General features: G+C 40.8%; 1 protein-coding gene and 2 long non-coding RNA genes across 7 annotated transcripts in view; 1 reads left to right on the top strand and 2 right to left on the bottom strand.

Moving 5' to 3' along the window:
* The window catches only part of LOC140106780 (uncharacterized), a 105,464-nt gene extending 104,717 nt beyond the window's left edge, over nucleotides 1-747 (bottom strand). Inside the window, exon 1 of the long non-coding RNA XR_011850856.1 lies at nucleotides 36-747. This is a non-coding gene — a long non-coding RNA (uncharacterized lncRNA). The remainder of the gene's footprint in view (nucleotides 1-35) is intronic.
* LOC140106781 (uncharacterized) lies at nucleotides 668-27,804 on the top strand. The gene is made up of 3 exons (XR_011850857.1): nucleotides 668-762; nucleotides 3,856-3,937; nucleotides 27,587-27,804. It is a non-coding gene; the product is annotated as an uncharacterized lncRNA (long non-coding RNA).
* The window catches only part of LOC140106778 (heparan sulfate glucosamine 3-O-sulfotransferase 1-like), an 82,931-nt gene continuing 69,473 nt past the window's right edge, over nucleotides 14,378-27,835 (bottom strand). For all 5 annotated transcript variants that reach the window (XM_072131406.1, XM_072131404.1, XM_072131405.1 and 2 more), the window contains one exon: nucleotides 14,378-19,581. In XM_072131406.1, coding sequence (XP_071987507.1) covers nucleotides 18,521-19,525 — 1,005 coding nt within the window. In that variant the 5' untranslated portion in view covers nucleotides 19,526-19,581 and the 3' untranslated portion in view covers nucleotides 14,378-18,520. The remainder of the gene's footprint in view (nucleotides 19,582-27,835) is intronic.

Below are 27,835 nucleotides of genomic sequence, written 5' to 3'. Positions count from 1 at the left end.
TTACACATATATATGCAAATATAAAGTAACCTTACCTCTCTGTTGCATTCTTGGAAATTTCCGTGCCTTGTCCTGCAGCGGTGGTGGCGCGGTGAGGTAGCCGGGAGCGGGTAGGTCTTGAGAGCCGAGAGCCGGGAGGCTAGGGAGCCTGGAGCTTAAGCGGGGGCAGGGGGAGCTGGGAGCCGAGAGCCTCGAGGGGGGGGGGGGCGTTAGCGGAGCCGGGTTGAGATGGGAGTGGAAGGGGAGCCGGGAGCCGGGTAGGTCAAGAGCCGAGAACCGGGAGTGGGGTGGCAGAGGGAGCGGAGAGCCGAGAGCGGAGGGAGCGGTAGGGGAGCTTGAGCAGGGGCAGGGAGCCTAGAGTCTGGAGGGGGTGGGGGGGGGGCGTTAGCAGAGACAGGTTGAGACGGGAGTGGAGAGCAGGGAGCGGGGGGCAGAGAGCCGTGAGCAGGGAGGACGTTGGCGGAGGGAGCGGGAAAGGAGCCTGGAGCTTGAGCGGGGGCAGGGGGAGCAGGGAGCCGAGAGCCTGGAGGGGGGGGAGCTCGGTGCCGGCAGGGTCTGGGGGCCGCTGTAAGGTGCCGGCGGCGTCGGGGGGTGGGCACAAGGTGCTGGCAGCGTCAGGGAGCAAGGTGCCGGATAGAGGGCTGCAACGTGGTCCCGTCCAGTGCGGGAGCTCAGTGCTGGTCGGTGCCACCCCTGTGCGGACCGGCTGATGAACTCCAGCGGCCCAGTCCTGGTCCGCGGACCGGCGGTTGGGGACCTCTGGTATAGATAATATATAACAGAGACCAATCCTTTGCAATATTATGATTTTGAACAACACTCACTGCATATGGGCAAGATTGGACTAGGAATCAATGGGTTTATCAGAAATGTCTGAGCGAATAACTGTAATAGTTGCTCATGGTAACCAATCAGAGCTCAGTTTTAATTTTAAAAACAGCTGTGGGAAAATTAAAGCTGAGCGCTGATTGATTGCCATGCGCAACTAGAACAGTTTTGCTCTCAGACACTTCTGATAAATCTCCCCCAAGGTCTCTGCTAGGAGACCTGTCAAATATTACTTTGAAATTCCGCTCCAGTTTTTAAAATATATTAAAATTATGACTTAGATGAACTTTTTTAATTCCTTAGGGCTAATGTGGATTTAGACAAAGAGCATGTACTATTTTTATTTACTTTTGGCCCTATAAATGTCAATGACTGTATATGGTTGGGTTAAGCTTTCACTGTCCGGCCTATGAATCGTGTCACGATGCTTATACTAAAAACATAATATAAACCTAAGAACCTATACCCTTACCCAATCCTTATGTAAAACACAGACGTGAAATTGTTACAATGTTCCAGATTTTTACAATAACTAGTGGTGTTATAGTTTACATAATATGCACATTACTCTAGTAGTTAAAATTTGCCTGCAGCAATGTTAAGGGAAATGTATAAAATATTTATTGGGTGTGTCAATAATGTTGAGTTGGCCTCCTACTTGATAGTCCATGGTTTGGACCATGCTTCAGGGGCTTTGCATTCTCCTAATAAATTCACACCCCTATGGTTTCATAATATGTAGGTATGTGTGGTCCATCCAAGTAGTTGAGATGTAAAATAATTTATTTTCATGATGGTAGAACTGCTTCTAGGCAGCCAAAAGGAAGATCCTTCTACTTCACCTCTTCAGTAGATCACCAATTATCAGAGGTGACTTTAGGCTGATAGGAAAAAGTATCTGCTAGGAATATCTGAAGAAAAAACAGATGTGATGGCAGAGGCAAGACCAAGGATCATCAATGGGGGGTGGGGGGTGTTGTAAGGTTGTGACAGACCAGGAAATAAGACAAATGTATCATTAAAAGATAGACCAAGGTTAAAGGGGTTGTCCAACTACTACAAAAGTCAGGTCTCACTCCTTTTGTTCTTACAAGACTGGAAATGTTGACATTTTGAGTGTGCTCAGGTTACTGTTTAGCCAGCTATACATATATATTCATACAGCAGTTTAAAGTCAATGGGAGAAATGTACAGTAGCTTTAAAGCAGATGTGATACATTTCCATTTACATAATTGAAGATCACTGGTTACAGGTCTGGAGGGATGAGACTGAGCCCTGATACAAAACTCCACCACTGTTGTTGCCTTTAGACGACTGTCCTAGATAGCAGACCCTACTGGGTGATGTTCCTTACACTGACTTATTAGAGGGATATGGAAAAGGTAAAGTCAAGGTCAGCAAGCCGAGTCAAAACAAGAGAGTACATAAGAGAGAAAGCAGTAATCAATAGAGAGAAATCAGAGGTACAAACTAAAGACAATACAGTACAAAATTAGTAGACATGGAAAATTAAGGCAACTATTATGCAGGTCTAATAGAGCAAACACACAAGCAGGTAATCAAACAAGAGGGATTCTCAGCCCCAAGGAATCTTTATATCTAACTAATGAGCTGGCTGAGAGGCAGCTGAGCAAAGCCCGGCCAACAGGAAGAGTGACAACAAAGATCCCTACTAATTACAAGAGTGTGGGTCCTGTGTCTCCTGTCTGAATGGATGAGCAGGTCAAGCATGTGTGGAACCAATTAGGTGGGAACCTGCATCCAAATCATACAGGACCCCTCTTTCTTGCTGTACATGAGTGGTTGGAGGGTCCCATTATCTACTCTCGCAACAAATCAAGATAACTATCTTGAAATCTTGGCCAAATTCCTATATTGTTCAGGAGAAAATATTAGAATGAAACACAAAGACACCGATTTAGAAAAGTCATTGTGAGTTCTTTCTATTTGGTGACAATAACCTTCTCGGTTGGATTGTTCCTGCTCGTGTAGAATATTAATCCCAGCCTATATTTAAATTGTAAAGATCTTCTCATCAGAAAATAAGCCATAAACATTTCTTCTAATGTCATTTGGATTTATGCCATCGGCATAGCCATGTTCTTTTGGAAGTTCAGTGATTTGACCTCCTAGAAGTTGTCTGACCTGTCTCTTCGTGTGAAGGATGGAGTCTCTGAGCACTTCATCATTGAGCTGGGTGTGTGGAGTGTGACAGCTTGATGGATTGTTCATTGCTGGAAATTCTGACAATGAAATGATACCGCCAATGAGAAATAAAACCAAATTGCATTTTAAATTCTTGCGATTAAATTTTTCCCAGTGCAGGCATATAAGCTGGATCTCTGAAATCACTATGGTAACATTGTGCTAATAATCACATATGAGGACGACTTGCCGCTGTGGACTCTGGAGCATCATTTCTGGATAGATATTTAACTCCCTTTGAACTGTATATTAGAAATGTGATATACAGAACTGAAGCTTCAACCAAGTGATATCAACATGTCCTAGATATTTTTCTTTACACAAGGAATACTAAACCTAGAAATGAAGTGAAAAAAATTGAGTTGCGTACTGTTACTGTACGTAATGTTTGTAAGCCTACAGGATTTTTTGCAAGTTTTTGAAATAACCTTCCAGAAATACAGATTTTCTTAAAAATAAGAGACTTAAAGGGGTTATCCCACAAAAAAATTGTAGGACCTATCCATAGGATAGGGCCTAACTTGCTGATTGGTGGGGGTCTCAGTGATGTGGATTCGATGGGGTCTGATGTACCTCCATTGGACCCCTCATCGATTCCCGAGATGAGTGGAGCAGGGGGCCGAGCATAGCCGTTCTACCCCATTCGTCTCTATAGAGCTGATGGAGATTGCTGTTGATGTACTAGGCAAACTCTTCCAGCTCCATAGAGATGCCTGACTATTGCAAAGGATAGAGAGAGAGAAACATTTTTTTAATAAAGTATATTATAAAATGTATTATTTTTAACTGAACTATTGATTAATGCATTTTTGTCTTAAAAGTATACTTATGCTAAAAAAACGATCTTTGAAAACTGGAATTTATTCGACAAAGAATCGTAAGTGGGCGAGAAGAGCCAGATAAGTGAGTATTTTTCTTTTATTATATTTATTTTGTTATTACTCATATATAGAGCACCATTCATTCCATAGTGCTGCACAATCAATAAGGAATTCACATTCTTTACATTAAGACAAGAACAAATTCAAGTACATAACTACAGAGATCTGGGGAGGGCCTCATGTGGGCTCACAATCAATATGGGAGGGTAGATGGGGACACGAGGTGAAGGAACAGGGAAGTGTAGTTATTATGTATTGTAGCCACCTTGAAAAGGTCGGTTTTCAGATTGTGTTTTAAGGATTGGAAGGTGAAGGGGACAGTCTGACTCATTTTGGTAGAGAGTTCCAGAGTATGGAGGAAGCCCAGGAGAAATACTGGATACGGTTGTGGGAAAAGCAGATGGTAACAGAGTGAAGCTAAATGTCCTGTAAGGAACAAAGATTAAGTGTGGGATTGTATTACCTGATTAGTTCAGAGATATATGAAGGGGACAGGTTGTGGTCGTCTTTGTAAGTAATGGTTAGTATTTTAAATTGAATTTAAATTGAATTGAACCAATGGAGAGACTGGGGGAAAGGAGAGGCAGAGGAGAAGTAAGGAGACAAATGGATTAGTGGGGCGGCAGAGATTAGGATAGATTGGAGAGGCGTTAGAGAGTTTGCTGGGAGACCACAGAGGAGAATGTTGGAGTTGCATGTTTAAAGCATGTTTAAGATGGAACGATACCAGTGAAAGGTTAAAGAGATGAGTTAGGGCTACGATGAGTAGCGTCAAGATTAGGGATAAGATGGGATGGGATTAAGTCCAGCTCACAAGTAGTGAGAAGTGAGCTTGAAAGCATGGAGGAAACTTTCTTGTCAGTAAGGGAAGAGAAATAGGTGTGGCATGGGATATTCTAGGTGGGTTGATGGGATTGAAGGATGAAACTTTCCCTGATGTTGTCTATTTTGTTTTTAAAGTGTAAGACAAAATCCTCAGTTGAAATGCGAGAGGTTAGTGGGGGTTCTGGAGGGCATAAAAAGGAATTAAAGGTAGGAAATAATTGTCTGGGGTCATGAGATCCAGGTGATATAGGATTAATAAAGTAATCCTGTTTCGCAGATGCAAGTGTGGATTTGTAGGCTAAGACTGCCTGCTCGTATGACAGAAGGGCTTCCTTGAAGAGGGATTTCTTCCAATGATGTTTAGAACTCCTGGTCCTTTGGATGTTGGGTCTTCTAGTTGTAGTGAGAGTGAGTGGGGCTGCACAGTCCAGTGCTGAAGAAACTGTGGTGTTGTAGAAGGTGGCAGTTTCTACCTCTTTGCATGAGAACAGAGAGGAGAGATAGGAGAGTCTCACATAGTTTGTATCTGTTTAGAAGTTTGAGATTCCTACATGGGTGTATAAGCTTGTGGACTGCAGTTTCTACCTCTTTGCATGAGGAAATCGAAGAGAGAGAGAGATAGGAGAGTCTCAGAGAGTTTGAAGCTGTTTAGATGTTTGAGATTCCTACATGGGTGTATAAGCTTGTGGACTGCAGGAGTGGTTGAAGACAAAATTCTAGAGAAAGTGATCAAATAGGAGGAGAGTAGTGTTAGAGGATGGATAGAGAATAGAGGTGAGTGAAAATTAAGTCAAGCATGTGGCTGTCTTTTTGAGCACAGTAGAGGACCTCTGTGAAAGGACCTGAGAGGTAGCAGAATGAGTTATATCGATGGGGATGTTAAAGTCACCCATGATGATGGAGGGGATGTCAATTGAAAGGAAGTGAAGAAGCCAGGTATGAAAGTTGTCGATAAAAGCAGTGGCAATGCCAGTGGTTCAGTAGATGACAGGCACTTGGAGGTTAAAGGGAACATATATGCGTATGGAGTGGATTTTGAAAGATGAAAAAGGTGAGATATGGTAAAGATGGGAATGGACTGAAGGAGCAGTTGTCTGGCAGGAGGATGCCAACTCCTCCACCCGGTTTATTGTGAGGGGGGGAGTTTGAGTAAAGCAGTGGCCGCCATAACAAAGCGCATCAGGGGAGGCTGTGTCCGTAGGAGTTAGCCACGCTTTGGTTAGACGCAGAAAAGACAGGTGCCATGAGATGAAGAGGTCATGAATATCAGTGACTTTGTTGCATACGGAGTGTGCGTTCCATAATGCTCCTAAGCGAGAGGGTGAGGAGGTGGTAGAGAGGGGACCAGGGGGTCTTTAACACCTTGCCGACCGACGACGAACTATATCGTCCTTGTGTGGCAATGGGTGTATGGAGAGAGCTCAGCTCGTGAGCTCTCTCCATACACACAGGGTAATGGCTGTATAAAGCAGCCAACACCCGCCTGTCAATGCCGTGGTCGGTGCTGGCACCGATCGCGGCAGTTAACCTGTTCCTAACTTACCGTTAGATGCACGCCGCCATCTTTGATGGCCGATCACCGCCCCCTGGAACGTCATCGGAGGGCGCCGATCGGTTGCTATGGCAATCTAGAGTCTCATTGAGGCTCGTAGGCTTGCCATGTGAAATGATTTCTAATAGCCAGCAAAGGGCAGGTTATTAAAAATCATGGTAAAATAGCTATATACTGCAATACAGTAAAATTGCAGTATATAGTATTAGCAATCAGACCCTGCAGGGTTAAATAACCCTGGCGGATCTGAAATAATGGTAAAAATTAAAAAAAAAAAATTTAAAAATTTAAAAAATAGTAAAAAAAAGTAATAGTTTAAATCCCCCCCCCCCCCATCCCTAGAACTAATACAAATATAAATAATCAGTAAAAATCATAAACACTTTAGGTATCATCGCGTACCAAAATGTCCGATCTATCAAAATATATTAGCGATTTTTCCTGGCATTTAACCCCGTAATGGAAATTGGCGTCCAAATTCGAAAATAACACTCTTTTGCCATTTTGAAAAATATAAAAAATTCTATAAAAAGTGATCAAAAGCCCATACAGTTCTCAAAATGATAGCATTAAAAACATAATCGAAATTTGCAAAAAATGACACCACCCACGACTCCGTGCAGTGAAGTATGAAAAGGTTATTAGTGCAAAATGAAGAATTTTTATTGTACAGAAGGTTTTAATTTTTTTAAATGTATGAAAACATTATAAAACCTGTACAAATTTGGTATCCACGTGATCGTTCCGAACCAAGGAATAAAATAGACATGTGATTTGGGGCGCTCAGTGAAAGGTGTAAAATCCAAGCACACAAGAAAACGTCGCAGATGCGTTTTTTCATCATTTTCACTGCATTGTGAATTTTTTTCCCGCTTCCCAGTACACGGCATGGAATGATAAATACCGTCACTATGAAGTGCAATTTGTTACACTGAAAACAAGCCCAAACAGAGCTCTTTACTTGGAAAAATAAAAAAGTTACAGATTTTTGAAGGAGGAGAGTGAAAAATGAAAAATGCAAAAACGAAATAGGACCACGTCCCTAAGGGGTTAATATGATATACTTTAATATTTCACATAGTCACTTGTACTATGCAAAAGATATTTTTTTTAGAAAAAGGGTATTTACTACGGTTAATAATTTAAAAAATATATTATAAAATCCAAAAATGGCAGGATGTGTAAAAAATTGTGTGTTTATTTTACTTTTATTGTCTGCCTGGGGTAGAAGATATATATATATACGATCGACTATAGCTGCCATGATCCCTCCCCTTCTTCATACAATTTGAAGATGAAGGTGATATATTCAGGCTTTTTCCAGGAAAAACAAAAAAGGAAGAGGAGGATCTGTCAGTGCAACCGCCTCTCCTCAAGGTGTAGAGGACGTCCTCTGTCTATGGTGATGGTAGAACCGCCTCTCCTCTAGGTGTAGAGCATGTCTCCTGTCTATGATGATTGTAGAACCTCCTCTCCTCTAGGTGTAGAGGATGCCTCCTGTCTATGGTGATGGTAGATCCTCCTCTCCTCTAGGTGTAGAGGATGCCCCCTGTCTATGGTGATGGTAGATCCTCCTCTCCTCTAGGTGTAGAGGATGACCCCTGTCTATGGTGATGGTAGAACCACCTCTCCTCTAGGTGTAGAGGATGCCCCCTGTCTATTGTGATGGTAGAACCTCCTTTCCTCTAGGTGTAGAGGATGCCTCCTGTCTATGGTGATGGTAGAACCACATCTCCTCTAGGTGTAGATGATGCCCCCTGTGTATGGTGATGGTAGAACCTCCTCTCCTCTAGGTGTAGAGGATGTGCCCTGTCTATGGTGATGGTAGAACCACCTCTCCTCTAGGTGTAGAGCATGCCCCCTGTCTATGGTGATGGTAGAACCTCCTTTCCTCCAGGTGTAGAGGATGCCTCCTGTCTATGGTGATGGTAGAACCACATCTCCTCTAGGTGTAGATGATGCCCCCTGTCTATGGTGATGGTAGAACCACCTCTCCTCTAGGTGAAGAGGATGCCCCCTGTCTTTGGTGATGGTAGAACCACCTCTCCTCTAGGTGTAGAGGATGCCCCCTGTCTATGGTGATGGTAGAACTGCCTCTCCTCTAGGTGTAGAGGATGCCCCCTGTCTATGGTGATGGTAGAACCTCCTCTCCTCTAGGGGTAGAGGATGTCTCCTGTCTATGGTGACAGTAGAACCACCTCTCCTCTATGTGTAGAGGATGCCCCCTGTCTATGGTGACGGTAGAACCGGCTCTCCTCTAGGTGTAGAGGATGACCCCTGTCTATGGTGATGGTAGAACCTCCTCTCCTCTAGGTGTAGAGGATGCCCCCTGTCTATGGTGACGGTAGAACCGGCTCTCCTCTAGGTGTAGAGGATGCCCCCTGTCTATGGTGATGGTAGAACCTCCTCTCCTCTAGGGGTAGAGGATGCCCCCTGTCTATGGTGATGATAGAACCTCCTCTCCTCTAGGTGTAGAGGATGCCCCCTGTCTATGGTGATGGTAAAACCGCTTCTCCTCTAGGTGTAGAGGATGCCCCCTGTCTATGGTGATGATAGATCCGGCTCTCCTCTAGGCGTAGAGGATGCCCCCTGTCTATGAAGATGTTAGAACCGCTTCTCCTCTAGGTGTATAGGATGCCTCCTGTCTATGGTGATGATAAATCCGGCTCTCCTCTAGGCGTAGAGGATGCCCCCTGTCTATGGTGATGGTAGAACCTCCTCTCCTCTAGGTGTAGAGGATGTCCTCTGTCTATGGTGATGGTAGAACCGCTTCTCCTCTAGGTGTAGAGGATGCCCCCTGTCTATGGTGATGGTAGAACCTCCTCTCCTCTAGGCGTAGAGGATGCCCTCTGTCTAAGGTGATGGTAGAACCGCTTCTCCTCTAGGTGTAGAGGATGCCCCCTGTCTATGGTGATGGTAGAACTGCCCCTCCTCTAGGTGTAGAGGATCCCTCTGTCTATGGTGATGGTAGAACCTCCTCTCCTCTAGGTGTAGAGGATGTCCTCTGTCTATGGTGATGGTAGAACCTCCTCTCCTCTAGGTGTAGAGGATGTCCCCTGTCTATGGTGATGGTAGAACCTCCTCTCCTCTAGGTGTAGAGGATGTCCCCTGTCTATGGTGATGGTAGAACCTCCTCTCCTCTAGGTGTAGAGGATGCCCCCTGTCTATGGTGATGGTAGAACCTCCTCTCCTCTAGGCATAGAGGATCCCTCTGTCTATGGTGATGGTAGAACCTCCTCTCCTCTAGGTGTAGAGGATGTCCTCTGTCTATGGTGATGGTAGAACCTCCTCTCCTCTAGGTGTAGAGGATGCCCCCTGTCTATGGTGATGATAGAACCACCTCTCCTCTAGGTGTAGAGGATGTCCCCTGTCTATGGTGATGGTAGAACCTCCTCTCCTCTAGGTGTAGAGCATGCACCCTGTCTATGGTGATGATAGAACCGCCTCTCCTCTAGGCGTAGAGGATGTCCCCTGTCTATGGTGATGGTAGAACCTCCTCTCCTCTAGGTGTAGAGGATGCCCCCTGTCTATGGTGATAGTAGAACCTCCTCTCCTCTAGGTGTAGATGATGCCCCCTGTCTATGGTGATGGTAGAACCTCTTCTCCTCTAGGTGTAGAGGATGCCCCCTGTCTAAGGTGATGGTAGATCCTCCTCTCCTCTAGGTGTAGAGGATGCCCCCTGTCTATGGTGATGATAGTCTGGCTCTCCTCTAGGTGTAGAGGTCTCCTTGTCCTGATCACAGGCCTAGGAATCTAAGAAGATTTTTGGAGAGATCCTTGTAATGCCCGTTCATGTACAAATGTGCATTGTAATGAGGTCTCCTCTCAGAAGTCTTTTTTCTAAACGGAAACATCCCAAATTCAGTAATTTTGTGTCGAATTGTTGAACATAATGTATCATAATATCATGTACCATGTAACACAATATTCTGTGATACTCAATTAGTGGCATTAAAAGGTACAAAATCTAAAAAATCTTTAATGCTGGGCACTACCAGTACATGGCAGGAGATGGCAGCATTGGCTAATTGGGTAATGCTAAACTATTCCGTATAATCATACTAATTATATACCACGATTATACAGAAGAGTATAAAATTAACTAGGGTTTTATCCAAATATATGACCATATCTTTATCCTGTCAGCACTGAAATAGTAATATCAAAGAAAATTGTTAGTTTTTTGAGAAATAACGACATCTGGGGTGCATAGATTTCCTAATTAATTAGTTTCAGTTACTTTCCTAATTTTAAAGCTCCGTAGAATACATTGGTGCTGGATAATAATTATTATAGCGTCTCCATCATTGATTTACATAGATCACAAAATGTATAATATACAGTATATGTATAATGAGTAGCCATTTCCAGGACAGGAGGGTTGTACCAGCCCCGTCCCTTGCGGCAATGGTCTTAACCTGGAAGGACATTAATATTTTGAGTCTTAGACTAAGGCTCCTTTCACACAGGCGTATGCTCGCCAGGCTGTGGCAAGGGTGAGCTTACAGACATGCGCTCTCCTCTCCATAGCGAGCCATTCGGTCCGGCAGCAAACACAGGAAAAGATAGAGCACACTTGTGACTGGATATACATCCCCTGTGTGAAAGGGGGCTAAACTAAGAACTCTTACGATCAGGAAGAGTGAAGGTATGTACTTGTGAGAATAGTTCATATCCAAATAAATCCAACTTTGTACTTTTGCCATGTATCATTCAATTCTATTAGCCAAAAAACCATAGAAACCATAGAAACGTACAACATTTTCTACCAAAGTGAAGTGGAAAACATAAAGGGACTTATTTACCAAGGGTCCGCGGAGCGCATTTTTGTCGGGTTTCCCAACGATTTCCGTTTTGCACCGCATCGTGCTGGGGCACCCGATCGGATTTTGGCGCATCGGCGCCGGCTTGCGCGCGACAGAAATCTGGGTGCGGGCTGTCAGACAACCCGACGGATTCGGACAACGCGCAAGATTTAACAGTTAAAATTATGTCACACCGGGAAGAAGGTGAACTCCGGCGGACCTCGGAGGGGTAGCGACGGATGCAGGAACTCGGGCGCATGATCTTCATGAATCGCGCCGGACTTCCTGTCGGACCATCCGAATTGGGGATCGAGAGTGGACCAGGTAAGTAAATTTGCCCCAAAGTGTCAGGTTAATGGTTCAAGTCTAACCACATATCATTTTCAAAAATGTAAAAAGTGACTCTCCATTGAGGAGGTGACATGCTATTTATTCTCCTCATATTGTGCAGTCATGATCTATGATTAGGGTTTAGCCACATTGTATAAAGGGAGTTGGTGGTAGTCTAAGACAAACCCCTTGCCATATCATTGGTTCAGCTGCTGCTCTGTTACCATCCCATTGCAACTCTGTGTTCTCAGATTGGCTGATTGGCACAATTCCCAATATCTTTCTATGTTCTTACACCCATGGTCGTAGTTCCTACAGCCCCATTTGTCAACCAACTTCTCAGGCCACAAATTATTGAATGGGTTCTATTTCTGCTCACGCTTTCTTCTATTGTTATCGTTGATGGCACTGAGCTCATGCGCTGATGACAAACAGGCCACAAACAATGGACCGTGGGACTGTTTGTGGACCATGGTGCACATTTGTATGGAGGCCTAATGAGTGCCCTTCAGAACCCCTATAATTTTCCTTAACATGTCCTTCATTATATTTGGGGGTCTAGCAATTTTATAATAGACAATAATAGACAAATTCTTTTACCCAGCTCAATGTCTTCGCATTCAACAATCTTATTCAGCTCTGCTGATATGGCTGCAAGAAAATGTTCGGCCATCATCATGTCTTTGATCACTCCCCAAGCTACGGGTAATTACGTCATAGATTTACTATGTTTGTGCTAGTACACAGAAAAGGGAGTTGGTGGGGAAGGCTTAGTTTTGGGGGTGTACTCTCCATTGCTTGATGACCCCTGTAGTTCCCCTAGGGAAACCCTAAGAAAAGACCCATGAAATAGTGCATCAAGAAGCAAAGATACTATTTCCCAGAATCTCCCAGGGGCAACCAGATAAAATTATTATTGGGGCCCACCCTTCATCATCACCCAGGAAATAGATCCTACTATCCTCAAAATTAGGTTGTCTTCTGTTGTGGGTTTGGCCAGTTTGATACGGTTTTGGATGTTTGGGCAACTCCACAACCAGTCATTTCAATCCAAGAGTATCCCCATTTAAATGTTCCCTAACAAGCACAACTGAAGTCTTCCCAACTTGTGGAAAAGTGTATTGAGCTAGTATAGATTTTGAAACCAACATGAAGTTCATGTACATTACCGAGGCACTTAATGTAGATCCGGTAGCAGGTTCCTGTATTAATGGGCACCCTGATTCTTTTTTTATTAAAACTTATTATTGCAAATTATCTTGGGAGGCTACTGAGGCATGGAGTAGCTGCGCGTTGGAGCAGGAGCTACAGCTACACCACACTCCAGTAACCTCTTTCAATTTCTCCTACATCGAGCTGTGGGCACAGTCTCAGAAGCTGGAGTCCTGCGCTTGTGCATGTGCATGCTCAGAACTCCGGCTTCACAGACTAGCGTGCGCAGTTACATCGGGTTTCATGCTGAAGACTGTCCGTAGGAGGTATCGAAAGAGGCTACTGGGATGTGGAGTAGCCATAGCTCCTTCTCCACGGATCCAAGTCCCAGTAGCCTCCAAAGAAAATTTGCATATTTATGCAATAAACTTTTTATTTATTTAGGGGACTAAAAGTTTTAATAATAAAAGCATCAGGATGCCCGTAAATACAGGTAGGTTGATCCGTCATGGTAAGTTTCCTTTAAAATCCATCAGAATATCAGTACAACACATCCAAATTGTATGCCAAGTTGTAAGAAAATGCTGTATATAAACTTGATGGGCAGATTTATGAAGCTGTCTAAAAGTAAGAATGTTCTCAGTTGCCCATGTCAACCAATTACAACTCAGCTTTCATTTTACCAGTGCTCATGAATATTTTAAAGGTGAGCTGTAATTGGTTGCCATGGATAACCAAGAACATTCTTACTTTTAGACAGCTTAAAAAAATCTGCCCCCATGTCACTTTTGGATTGGTTACCCCTTTAACGTGTCACCTGACACAGTAGCTGACATCAAATCTATAATTTGCGAATAGTCAAGAGGCGGAGAGCCGGAACACATCTCCATAAAACTTTCTCTATTTTAGCCGCTGTATATTATTGCATGGCAACATTACAGAAGAGTTATAGATTTCATTTAGACCCATTATCCTTATTGCCTTCATTTTAATAATTAATCGATCACTTTATATATAATCTATATGTCATATCGCTCCATGTTTTATTAATACACATCCCCCAGAATCCATGCTTTTTATGGATTTATTTTCCGGTCTCCAAAAATATTGAGTAAGGATCACGTAGAGAGGAAAGACATGAAACGAGATATATTTCACCAGTGATTCCGGTGCAGACTTTTAGCTTTGTTAGAAAAATGCTTGAAATGAACAGATTTCCCTCCAAGCTGCATTGTAGACTGTGGATTGCTGTAATTATCTGTGTCAGTTTTCTATTAAAGCCATTACTCACAGCTCTGTATGAAAAGCAAACAAGGGAGTACAAATAAGACATCGCAGACGGAAGCGCCGCAACATTCGTATTGATGCAAAAAGAAGGACAAAGACAATTTTTTTAAAAGAAATGTTCTTTTGTATTCAATTTAGAGGAACCATAGCCATGACTCATTTCATTATTGCATAAGGACGGTGTATATCATCAGCACACTGGTTACAAACATTGTCCAATTCAAGTCAAATCACCAAAAGATTTTTTTCATGTTTTGATCAACAGAAGAAAGCAAGGTTGGAAGAAGGTGCAGAAACCACACGGTGGGGAAAAACTGTGCTTTGTTCAGCTGCGGAGAGTCATCATTGTGCCGTTCTTTCCATTGTGATTGCAAGAGGTGAGGACAGGGAACAAGTAAATAAACAGTGGCAAGTAGCAGGTAGCAGGGTGGAGGAAAAGTCGCAGGAGGGTGCAAGAAGGAAATAATTGGAGACAGAATTACTGGGAGAAAAAAAAAATAACTTCACACAGTTTCCACCTCGAAATTTAGATTGTAATTTAAAGCTTGAGAATATACAACATGAATAAGGTTATATGTAAATCTGAATGCATTCATCCAAGAACAACCATACTAAACAGAAAATACTAAACCGAAAAAGGGTGTTAAATGGGTTTGTGGGAAATCATTGATTGATGTATAACTCAACTTTGGACAGGCTTTGCAGAGATCAGTAGCCCATGATGAGTAACAAAGTTTATGATCATTATGAGACCTGTAACTTAGTCTATTATACTGTAGTTTGTATTCTTCTCGGTACTTGAGGATGGAAACCTAGCTGCTGTGACTCTTCCCCTCTGGACACAATTTTATGTAAACCAATACCTGCTTTTGGCCATTTTGCTAGCAAGATGGAATTCAGCACATATTCAAGAGTGAAAATTAGATTAAAGAAGGAAGTAGAGCGGAGTCAATGCAATCAGAGAATGCTGCCCTTTACAACAACGTTTCTTGTAGCCTCATACTATTTATTTATGCAAAGTATGTGAACATTAGTGACCATTAAAGTAGACAAGCATGTGTTATAGCTGAAAATCCAACCCCATACACATGCATGCTAGGTTTGATGGAACATTTGCATGGGTCGAAGGTACTTGACTGCCAGATGCTATCCCCATTAGTTTATCTCACAGGTAGTTGAAGTTTCATATGTCTGATCCTTACTTATTTCCTTACCCAGAGGTCTGGAGGCAACTACAGACGCTCCCCTACTTAAAGACACCCGACTTACAGATGACCACTAGTTAAAGATGCACCCCTCTGCCCCCTGTGATCTCTGGTGAAGCTCTCTGGATGCTTTACTTTATTCCCAGGCTGCAATGATCAGCTGTAAGGATGTACAATTATAAAATATACAGTTTACTTATACAGAATTACATTCAAATTCAACCTAAGAACAAATCTATGGACCCTTTATTGTATGTATACAGGTCTGCCTGTATAAGATTGTCATTTAACAATGTTTGTTCAGTGCAGTCCAGACACCAGGAACATAGCACTTCCAAAGTGGAGTACCCTTCTTATTACCGGCAGAGATCCTTGAACAAGATAGGTTAACAAGATTTAGTCTCACCAACCCATTTAACCTCTTTAGTACTTTAAGACTCTTATATGAAACTGCACTGACACTTAGAAAATAGAGGAAAAAGTTATCCAAAATTTAGCTATATACCAGCTTTGAGCCCCCACTTTCCTAAACTAAAGCTTCTATGTGCCAATAATGGTTATTGCTATTTAAGCTGGCTCCGTATACTTATTACAATAGAAGCCTCATCTTTCTACTGTAGTTCAACACGGGAGGTTGTAACTATTGTCAGCCATCTTGTAGGCAATTGAGAACTATCATTTTTAAATCACCCATCCATAAAATTACAAAGATTTTGAAAAGTTATGTAAGTCTTGTGATATGGTGCCTATTGTGCTTGTGTTGAATGACAGCAAAAGGACAGAGCACTCCTAAAATGAGGGAGGGACATCTGTATGCGGACTCACGTCATAGAATACCAACTCCAGACTTCAGAATTTATATTCTTTTTTTTATAGAAGTAGTCTGCATAATTTTAGCCTATTTTTTCACTTATATGAGTAATTATTTCATAAAACTATAGTTTTGATCTTAAGAGCCTCCCTAGGAGGAATTTTAAACCAATCAATCAGTGTAGATCCCGGGGAATATGCAACATTTTTTTAAGTAATAAAATTTATTTTGATTTGTGCAGAAATACATGTGGACATAAAACTCTGTATAGTATTAATCTTACAGATACATTAAAGATGCTGTCCCATGTAAGATGTCCAATCCACAAGATGGACAGTTGGTTTTCCAACCCGATTCACCCACGGTGATTGTGCAATAGGAGGAACCGAAAGGCGACCAGCATTTCACTTCTACATTGGCTGAAGGTTTACCCTAAGTCTAGTTGGTAAACCACCAATGTAAAGTTTCATGTGACAAATTCCCTCTAATGCTGAATTACCATCTTATATGTATAGTTGCCTACTGGCTCATTCTCAACAAATGAAATGGCAGGTATGAAGGATCAGACATGTTTAAGTTTACATGACCAATTGTTTTGAGCTCAGCGAGAAGTGCATGTGTAAGGGGCAGGAAGGAATTTACATGCATCAGGGGTTCTTCTAAATTTGGCTTATTCTTGAGCATACAGTATATAAGGAGTTAATAGGAATAACTATAACCTGTTAGATCTATAGTTTGGGAGACATTCACATGGACGTGTGCTCATCTAGGGCAATGCTGGCGATAGGAAGTAGAGCATGCTCTATCTTTTCCGCCGCCGGGTCGCCATAGGATCTATGGGAACGTATATCCGGCTGCAAATCTACAAGAAAAACATTTTTCCATCGTAGAAATCTTGAGGTAAGCCAATGCAATGAAACTTAGATAACATGGGAATCAACGTAATAAGCATCATGAAATGATCATCTCTTAATCCAGAGATTAGAGGATAAATGGAGAATTAAGATGCATATGCTAAATAACTGCACATTATTATGTAATGAAAAAATTCTTTGTGCTTATAGTCAAAATCCATACAGTACATATGTAGAGTATATAAAGTGGGAAATTTTAGATTTCTATAGTATAAATAAAAAATGTGTTCTAGTTTCCCTACTAGAGAGTGATCCTAATATATTACAGTTTGTTCAAGTCCGATAATCCTGTGTTTTAGAAGGAAATCTATTTCTTAAACCGCCAGGTTTAGGCTGTATACATGGTAGACGTCAAAATGGGGGAAATTTATTAATACTGGTCTGTATGTATGAAGATGCTTCTGCTTCTTAGCAGATGCAAGTTCAATATCTGTCAGGTCGGACCTGCTTAGACCAGGTCTGATCTGGCATAGATTTCTGCTTGTGTCTCCACCAGTTTTCCAGCAGAATCAATAGTAAATGTGGCGGGCGGTGTATTTATCCATCCCATTCCTATGCAGGGCTGGAAACTCTCTGAAATGGCAGAGAAGGAGAGATTTGCCTGCCTTCTCCACCATAAAAATGCCAGAGAAACCACAGTAAAATCTCCCCCAATGTGCTCAGTTTACCTACAGCTCGTTTGCAGGACACATAAGGAATTACATAGTCAAAAATATCCAAATAGAAGAAAAACTTGGGCACTTCTCTCAGAAACTACATCACACCCGTCCTTGGGTTGTTTTGAGTCAACTATGAAAATTATGCAATACCAGGACCATGGATGAGTCTCTATTTTTCCCAACCCTTAAGATCCTTTAAAAGGGTTCGGGTGGCCTATTGAAGGAGATCAGATAATATTTCATCCAGGTGATTAACTAATATAGGTGATGAATGTATGGAACTGTATACATTTCACTACAGAGGTAGAGAAGAAGTGGCCATGTTTATTTACTACAGTTCAGCTCCAACTTCCATACATATAGGACAGAAGTGTCTGTCTGTGGCTCCATATGCCATATAGAAATGGTGCTCCGGATATCTGCTGCTTCATGGGGGCACCCATTATTGGACCCCTACCAATCAGATTTTGATTATTTATCCTAAGGAAAGGCCATCGCTATCTTTTTCCCATAAAACTTTATATGTTTAAGTAATTGATCCCCCCCCCCCTATTATGTACCAAAGTGTTTGACACCCCATTACTATACTGTTAGACCTGTATCAATAGAAACCATAGATTTTAAAGACAATAATATAGACATTTTACAAAATTAGTTACTTTACCATTTAAACACATTTTATGAAACATTATCTTTATTATTATAGCAAAGATTAGTTATTTATCAAAGTTTTGCAAACAATTTCTACTTCACAAGGCCTAGATAGGAATCTACACACATATAGAAAACAAAATGAATTGGCCGGTCAGAATTATGCATCCATAGATCTGTATGTACAACATGGAAAAGAAATCACCAAGGGTCCCTGTAAAATAATGGAAGTCCCATTTATCACTCTACACTGTGGACTTTTTGATTGCAAAGGACTCAGGGTTATCCTTTAATCCCAGATAATTTTTTTTAAAATTTAGCTTCACAAAAAGTTTCAAAGATGTATCACCGGTGTAGATATTCACAGTTTCGTATTTTCTCAAGTTTTTTTTTTTACAGCCTTTACATAACGCGTTAGTGCCAGTCAAAAGACTGATTTACCATTTGGTAGAACCTCTGATTGTGTTCTCTGAAGTAAGAGTAAAGTTGTTCCAGGACGGTTTTATTGACAACAGGATGGGGACGCCCTTTAGACTCATGTAAACACCTCTCTCTCCCATCGCTTCGAATACAGTAGAATCCCTTGGTTTGGTTAAAGTAAAAATTTGACGACACAATTTTAGGAGGAAGGTTGAGGAACTTTTCTACCTTCTGCAGTTCGGTCAAAGGTCTTTTTATTAAAGTATTACCATCCACTATATGAATTTGATTTAAATTAAAGTATTTCAGCCATCTCTCCATATGCACATCATACAAGCTCCTTTGGATTGCCTTATATTTGGTATTAAGTGCACCATTTTTAATCACTATGCCCTCAAAGGGTTGTACAGGCTTGTGATTTTCAAGTCTGTTGTAGTATACTTGGGTATAATCCGATATGACCCTCTCTGTTGGATCTCTCAGAATAAGTAGCAATTTAATTGAGCTGTTCATGCTATGAATCCTTTCTGGTGCCTGCAGAGATGTGAAATAGCCTGGTGTTTTCTCAATAGTAATTTGATTTTCAAATGAGTATGGCATAAGACTCCTATACCACTCAATCCCTTTGATGTAATTCTCATCCCAGTCAAAGAAATGTACTTCAGTTGCAGCTACTGCAATGTTGGGGTGAATGTCCAACATTTCTAGCAAGGCCCTGGTCCCACCTTTCCGTACACCAATAATAATAGTCTGTGGTGTTCTTCGGGTTGTACCCGGAGGCTGAGTGGAAAATAAGAATGGTTCACTTGTATTATTTATTTCACCTATGTCAAGCTGAAGACCCTCCAAAAAGGAACTGTTTGTAGGAGGTGGGTAATCGAAAGGGACTGCCTGACACTGGGTCAGTAAGAGGAACGCGGAGACCAAATGTACGGCCATGTAGAGCAAAAAAGACGTCAGTTCCCGGAGATGCAAAGTTTGACTTGCGAGTTCATCCATTCCACGGAATTGGTAGAAGTTATTTCACAGGAGTTGCAAAAAGTGCCCAGATACATCTGTAAAAATATATTGAAATATATATAAATAAAAGATTTAGCATAACATAAAGACAACATGACCATATTTCAACAAACTTAATACAAGTCCAGTATCTATTTTGGATATTTTTTGCAAGAAAAGCCTGTTGTATGGCATATGGCTACTGAGGCCACCAAGTATTGGCAATTTTAATATGCTGTGCCCTCAAGAACCAAAAATCATCTTTAAAGGGGGTTTATTCATTAGCTCAAGGAAGTGGGGGCATTTTCATTGATCTATTCTGTAAATTAGGGATAACAATTAAACATAGAACAACACCGTAAAGTCAGTCAATCTCGATCCTGTCCCTTAGGTGAGGATCCTGAATAGAAGACTTGTTTCTACGAAATCAAAATTCAAATATTAGGTTTTCAAAGATGGGTGGTCTTAGCTGGTCAACCATAGACATGTTGAGAGAGTTCACAGGTCCTCATTCAAAGTAAAGATGTTAAATACATTTTTATGGTAATTCAAGCATTTCAGAATACATTGCATTTTGTCTCTTATCCCTACACAATCGGTAAGCATCCAACCCAACCCCCTTTAAATAGAATTATTGGTCAATTAATGTATACATTTCTTACAGAACAGTGGAATGATCCAACAGAGATGCTTAAAAAAAGATGAACCAGGATGGTACTTTTGGATAATTCTAGGATTTTAAAAAGCAAATATTTCCAAAATGGTGACAATGCAACAAGATAAGTGAAATTCCTTTAAAATACCTAATGAGGGCTTTCACATTGGACTAACCAATTCTAATGTACCTGGTGGCCAAAAAGATTTTTGAGTGACACATACATATAACAGGTTATCAAGACAAGTGAGAGGGTAGTGCATGTACTTTGGGAAATGTTTACAAAAGTAGATGAAAACAATATAGAAAGGTCGTTATGCATTCCATATGTAATATTATGCAAATCTCACATTCTGTCAGTACAAAAGACCATTGCAGTTGTTACTATCCCCCACACCATCATAAATTGATGTCTCAGTGGCCAAATAAGAGGCGGGTCATAATATGCTTATGTTAAATACTCAATTTGCATGTTCAGGGTCCTTGCTGGACTGAAAATAGTTAAGTATTTTTTGAAAATATAAAAAAATTATCATAAAAGTTAGAAAGACATTCAAATGTATTTGGTATCACCATATCCAAATTGATTCATTTTTATCCTAAAATTCTGGGGGCAAAATATACCTATCCTTCCGTGCAGAATTCATATAAAAAGTCCAGAGTCTGAGATACACATTTCTGCACTCATCAGATATCTTTATGGTTACATTTCTCCATCTCTGGGTTGTCTGTTGCCCATCCTTAACATCTCTACCCTTCTCACAATATTCACAGTATAATGTTAGAGACCAGAGTCAGGAAGCTACACCGTTACCACCCAAGTAATTATATTAAAGTATGACAGAAGCCCCTTTAATCATCATCAGTATTTATGATATGGTTTTGGAGAGTCTGTTAGGTACAGTTAATAAACAAAAAGATACAAAAAGTTCTGTAATTTTTACCAGGTCTTAATGAGATCACATTTCCTAACTGAAAGGATTAGTTCTAGGAATTTTCAGCAACAAAATTAGATAATACTGGATAATATAAGCAGGTCCATACTCTCCAAAGAAATCTGATGGCTGTAGAGGACCCCACACATAGTACAGTCCATTTTGGAAGCCCTTGCTGTGATTAGTGATGAGCAGACCCATTCAGGTCCGCAAAGTTTGCCAAACTTTGAACCAAAGTTTGATTTAGAAACCCAAACCTGGGGCTCCTACCAAATACTGCAATACTTGCAATATAGTGAATTGGCTACTGATCTGTAACAGTGTGCCACTGGCAGAATGACAAGTCCAGTGTCTGGTACAGACTCCCAGCTGTTGTCTCTCTCTGATGACAACACGGGGAGCAATGATCGTAGGATCATGTGCTTGCGACATTTATGCCAGCACATAATGCTTGAAAAACCTGTTATGCTTGAAGAGGGTTCAGCCCATGAGCTCTTTTGAAAGTCACATATGAATCTGTCATGTGTCGTTAAAGTGAAAAACTGTGATTAATTGATTTACCTGAGGACTTAAATGATCCAAAGGAAATAACCCCTTGAAGTTCTTAATTCTAATACAACATAATAATCTGATAAAATCTACATTGAACATAAAACTATTCCCCGAAGCTTTGAGGGTCATGGTCAGTATAATTTAGTCTTTAACAAAATCCAGTATGGATCCAGAGTAACATCCAGTCAGCAGTGTAAGAGTTCAATTTCTTTTCTGGACTTTGGAAAAAGTGTCCACTGCTGCCTTGATTTATTCAGACCAAGTCTGCCATCACCTGTCAAAGTCTCGTACTTTCAAGAAGGAAACAGTCTATTTTTTTACTTCATATAAAATTTTCTTCAACTTCACCATCTGTCAATCAAAAAGATAAACTTTGGGACAACAGCTATTTGAGATGCGGAAACAAAAGATTCAGCACATATTCTACCGCTTCACATGACAGTGTCACTCTATTCTGTAAACCGAAGGATTTGTTCCAAAAACTTTTGGGTTGTTCTTTTACTTTCCAGACAAATTAACATAAAGAACAAATTCAAAGCCAAATGCTGATTGTATGTTAGGAAAAGTTCCCCCTTATATATAAAAAATACTCATTGGTAGAACAGAAGGAAATACTTTACATTTCTACTTCTCTTTTCTTAATCCCCCAACCACTTTGTAGCAAAAGTTTACTTCCCTGCTGCTCTCTTCTTCGGGTTTGAAATTTCTGACTAGAGATAAATGAATCATCCAAGATCCAAGATCCATCATAGGAGCTTTGTCACATTTTAAAAAGATTTGGTTGGGTCCTAATGGAATTGGTCCAAATCCATGTGACTCCAATTGTTCTTGAAATCGGTAAAGAACCTCCTCTAATCTACTAAAACACAGATTTTTCATATATTGTTTTGAGATACCTAATGTGTTTATGGTTTTTATAGTTTCTTAATATGACTTATAGGGAAAGGGGGTAATTTAAATTTAAAAATTTTTTTTAATATCATTTTTTAAAAATTTTTTTAGACCCTCTAGGATACTTTAACCCTAGGTTGTCTGATTGATCCTAACATATACTGCCATACTACAGTATGGCAGTATATGGGGATTTTCCTCCTCATTCATTACAATGCGTGAATTGCACATTATAATAAATAGGTTAAAACCAGACAGCATTGGGTCTTCGGAAGACCCAAGGCAGTAATGGCAACCGATCGCCGCCCTCTCCCCCCGATGACCTCACGGCTAGTAAATGTCCTTTAAGGATGCCTTTCCTGTGGATCAAGTCCCTTCACTGGAAGCAGACAGAAGTGGAGAATGATGCATCAGGTCAGAACTTGAATATGGTCACCAACATGGTGAATCTGTTGCGTGTATGCTTTTTAGATTTTAAATGCATACATAAAACTGTTGGGGGGTATTTATGATATCTCCTGCCTCTTGATATATCTAGCGGCTGGCGCAGGTCCTACCTGGCGTGAAGTGCAGCCACCTACAGCACCGTCACGGGAACAGGTATGCCCTGTGCTGGTCCATTCCCCCTTGACACTCCTCACAATTATTTCAGTTTCCTGGTGCAGAAGCCCTGATAAATACCCCCCATTTGGGTTTGTTTTTTGTATTTTCCATTAAAAGGAATACTTTTTCACGGAGAACATCAGCTAACTGATGAAATAATGCACAGATATTTATATTATTACTGCAATTTTAGCACCCATTCTATCCTACATTAGTTTAAAGAATCCATCAACTGACACATCACAATTTGGGTTAGTTTCTTTTTGTTTTTTTTCCACATTGTGGGAGTTTTTTGAATATAGATTTATTTTTTATGTAAAGCTTATTGTACATTCAAAATGAAATATGTATTTCGTGAAATATGTAGACTAGGTCTTTACTGATGCAAGTTTGCTGTACCAGGATGGAATTGCTCTGTGGGTTTCAAAAAATTATTTAGCTAAAGCCTAAGTGTTTTTTGGACAAAGACCTCAGAGCCCTGATTGTCAGAGCCGAGAACTGTGTACACAACAACCAGCAATAATGTACCATGTAATAATATTTTTGCCTCTTGAAGACTTGTTAAAGTGCTGTTAGGTACTCCGCCTGTAAATTAGGCGATACCTCCTGACCTCATTTCTCACAAGGGCACAAGAGTACTTGACAACTAGGGAGGAAAAAGGCGGACAGCTTTTATTCTGCTAAATTCTACCTGACAGGTCCAATGCAAGTAGCTAGGTGACAAACACCTCCACACATCTCCTCCTATGCAAAAACATGTCGCAAACATTTCCCTGGGGGATTTCTATAATAATCTTCGAAAATAAGTGCAGTTTTCAAAACTTGTTAGCTGTTCATTTTATGTAGAGCATTTAAGACTGAAGAGAATCTTCCATAGTAAATGGACTTATTTGATATAGAGATCTGCCAATCCAGCTCCCGTTCCCAGAATCCCACTGCCCAAATGCTACCATATGCTATTGAATCCTGGTCAATGGGAAACCATCAGATTCATGTAGACCTAAATTTAAGACACAGAAGGACACAGTCGTTTGAAGACGACCTTTCACCATCTTCACCTCCAACTTGTGCCAAGTAATAGATACCCCACCACTGAATCCAGAGCATATATCATTTTTTTTCTCTGGGGCTTATGGTTCCGGGGAAATCAGTGCTATAAGCCTAATTAAAATATTAAAGTGTAACCATCAATCTAAAAAAAGAAAACTAAAAAACTTAATTCTGCTCCAGGTGGCCATGGAGCAGAATTTTGCCCCTGAAAAGTATTTTGCCCCTTGGTCCTCTATTAGTCCTTTTTGACCCATAGCAACCATGGTTTCCAAATCTCAAAAGAACTAAAATCAGCAAGGAGGGGCAGAACGGCCTCCTGTGACATCACCACAAGGATGTCCTGCTAACCAATGAGACCATATCTATCTCATATCTATACGAAAAAAGAAAACCAGGTCTGCACATTGGAGAAAAACCTCAATAGAGGGGGCACAGAGCCTCCATGGATCCTGGCAAGATCCTTGAGTGGAAAAGTTGAAAAAAGCATAGTCAGCACTACAGAGTTCCAAAATTCAAAAGGGTGAAGTTTATTGAAACAGTGGCGACGTTTCGGTGTAAACTACCTTCATCAAACTTGATGAAGGAGGTTCACACAAAACGTTGCCACTGTTTCAAAAAACGTCACCCTTTGGAATTTTGGAACTCTGGAGTGCTGACTACACTTTTTTTCCACTTTATCTCATATCTATATGCTATTTCCTGCTGTGGAGTGTGAGGGAATGGGGGAGGGCAGACTGTGACCGAGCAGCAGCTTGTGTCTGCATGGATTATTTGTTTATATACAAGTGTAGGGAAAGCTGAGGGAGAGATAAGAGTGTAGTTGGTTATTACATTAGTTAGCTGTTTACCTCATGGCTCAGTACTCCAACACTTATGTGCTGCGAGGAGCTGAGTGCAGATAGAGGGGAGGGGGGGTGTCACATGTACAGTCTCCCTCCATATTCAGCTCAGTGAAGACAGGAAGAGCCGAGCAACATCCATCTGAGGAGTCACAGCAGAAAAAAGGCTGTAGAATACAAGAGGAAGGAGCAAGATTCAGGTAACTAATCCAATTGCAAAAGGGCTTAAAATTGCCTGCCCTACAACATATAAAAGTTTTTTGAAATAATGGTTACACTTTAAGTGCTAAAACCATATGATGTCAAGTGGGGTGTAACCCTACACAATTATGTGGTCCAATGCGTGCCGACAGTACAAGGAAACTCAGTTTTTATTTTTTTTTTACATTTCTAGCATGAACTACAGAAGACCAGTATGTGTTAGCGTCGTGGAACATATCACAAGTGATATACACAATCACTTCAAAGAGTGAAATTAAACATACAAATTGTCAAAATTCCTGATTTTTAAACCACTGAATGAATAACAATCTAAAATGTATAGTGGCAGATTACTTTCCAAATGTTTGTGTCTTTTACTCATCACTAATTTGCATGTAAATAAAAGCTATTTTGCATAAATAAAATCTACGAGTGATAACATGAGGGAAAACATGGCATATTCATCTGCCAAGCCAGAATTTACTTATCTTGCCTTGATCTCAGCCAGAAAGCTTTCCTCACTCTTTAGGAAATGCTGGGTTCGAGGGATATTGGCTTCCTCGGGGCACTGAAATCCTTATGCTCAGATATCTGAACAGTCATGGAATGCAAAGAATACAAAATCTAATGCTGCTTTTGATCAATTTATTTTATATGTGGCCTTATGTGGATTCACATCAATAGGCCAGTTAAATCACCGACACAAAGCTATTTGCCCTATATTTTTTTTGTGTGGAATCCGGTCCTATAATGCACAGAGAGAGGTTCTTCTTGGATTGACTCAAACATTACCAAAATATTCCCAGATTTCATAAGGTGAAGTCAAGGAGCCATCCATAAAAATGTTCCCCACATTACATTGAGGTTCCATTTTTGGTCAAGCCACTTGAAGCTGATGCATAGACTAGACTTCTTCATGCCAAGATTTAGACAAAGTCTAGCATAAACATATTCCAGGAAGATAAAAGTGGTAAATTTTTAGACCACTATGAGGCTCCATTCACATTCTCATTCTCATTTTTTTAATCTATTGTATGGATATGTCGGGTGGATTGCTCTTACAATGGAGGGCGGGAGTCATCCTGTTCCTCCCCTGCGAAAGTAGGAGGAGGAGCGAACATTGATAGCAGCCAGTGATTGGCTGCTGCTGATCTTCAGGGCGTTATAATATCATTGCCCTTATATGGACAGTGGTATATAGGTCACTAAGCGAGGGAGCAGGATGGAAATATGGCTAATGAAATTTCTATGAAAACATGAATCTTACAGTGTAAAAAAAATGTGTCATTGCCCTGTAAATTTTGGCTCAGGATTTCTGCAAAAATCCACATTATGGCTCAATACAGCCCGTACAGCAGTCAAATATTCTTCATGAGGGAGTCTGTATTATGGTGGCCATGTAATCATGGGGTGCTTATGGTTTGTAATGGCAATAAATGCTCTAATTTTTACACTGGGTGCTATTATTTCAGCTTGACCTTGGCTACCAAATGGGATGGAAAATGGAAAAGAACATTTGTGTGTAATATTTGGATTCCCAGTAGATAAAAGCAATATAAAATCATTGTACAGAATTAATTTACAGGAAATATCCAAATCATGGGTAAGAAGTCTGTTGGGATCAAACATTAGTTAAGTTATTTCACCTAAAATGATATTTTTAGACTTCGTTAGAATTACTATATCCTAAAAACAGCGGATAATTTGACATCACACATGACTGGCACAAGGGCATGAAGAAATAGATTTTCTGCACTAATAACAAGCTCAGCGCTAATTAGCATGGCAGCTTCTAGACTGTAGCGGATGTTGGCTCGCAGATCTGTACAAGTTCTGCAGGTGCAGACCGCGACTGGTTGGCGAGATGTTTCAGTGCTTCAGGTCAAAAGTGAACGCAGAGAGAGAGCGGTATAGAAAATGTCAGCTCGTAGAATCCCTCATCTGTTATTTAGGGAAGGTTAGATTTTCAATTTTAGCAGGTCACGAAAAGGTTTCACAACAACTGAAGGGGAGGGCGACCGACAAGATGGAGCGGTTGTTGGCAAAAGGTCACATGATCAACACAAATAGGAGGCAATTTTGAGGCACAAAAGGAAGTGTTTTTATCTATACAGTACATGATTCCTTTCTGCCCTCTCTTACTAATACATAGATTGTAGTAAGTGGATTGCATAAACTTGAACCTCACTTACTACATCATGTGACACCCACTCACAAAAATTTCAAAATCGGCACATAAAATTTGAAATCTTAAAAAAAATAAAATCCACAAAAGCACATTTAACTGGATGAACGGATTTGTTGGTTCAAGTGACACAATTACATTTTTTTTTAGGTCACAAGAACTTCGTTTTCAAGAGAGAAAGAAGACTACAGAGACAGATTGAAGAGTTTGTCCTATTTAGAAAGCCCACATCCAAAATCACCTTTTAGGGAATTGCGACTCAATGGAAGGATTACTCTATTTAGGACAGAGATCTGTGTAATGCATCTATACTCCTGTGGGGGCACTGCAAGGGTCCCATTGGCACAACATATTGGAAGAAAATTGTTAAGAGTAAATGTTACTGTTAATTTTTCCGTT

This window comes from Engystomops pustulosus, chromosome 11, assembly GCF_040894005.1.
Source record: "Engystomops pustulosus chromosome 11, aEngPut4.maternal, whole genome shotgun sequence".
Lineage (NCBI taxonomy): Eukaryota > Metazoa > Chordata > Amphibia > Anura > Leptodactylidae > Engystomops > Engystomops pustulosus.
Note: the sequence above shows the minus strand (reverse complement) of the source record. Positions and strands in the feature narration are given on the sequence as shown.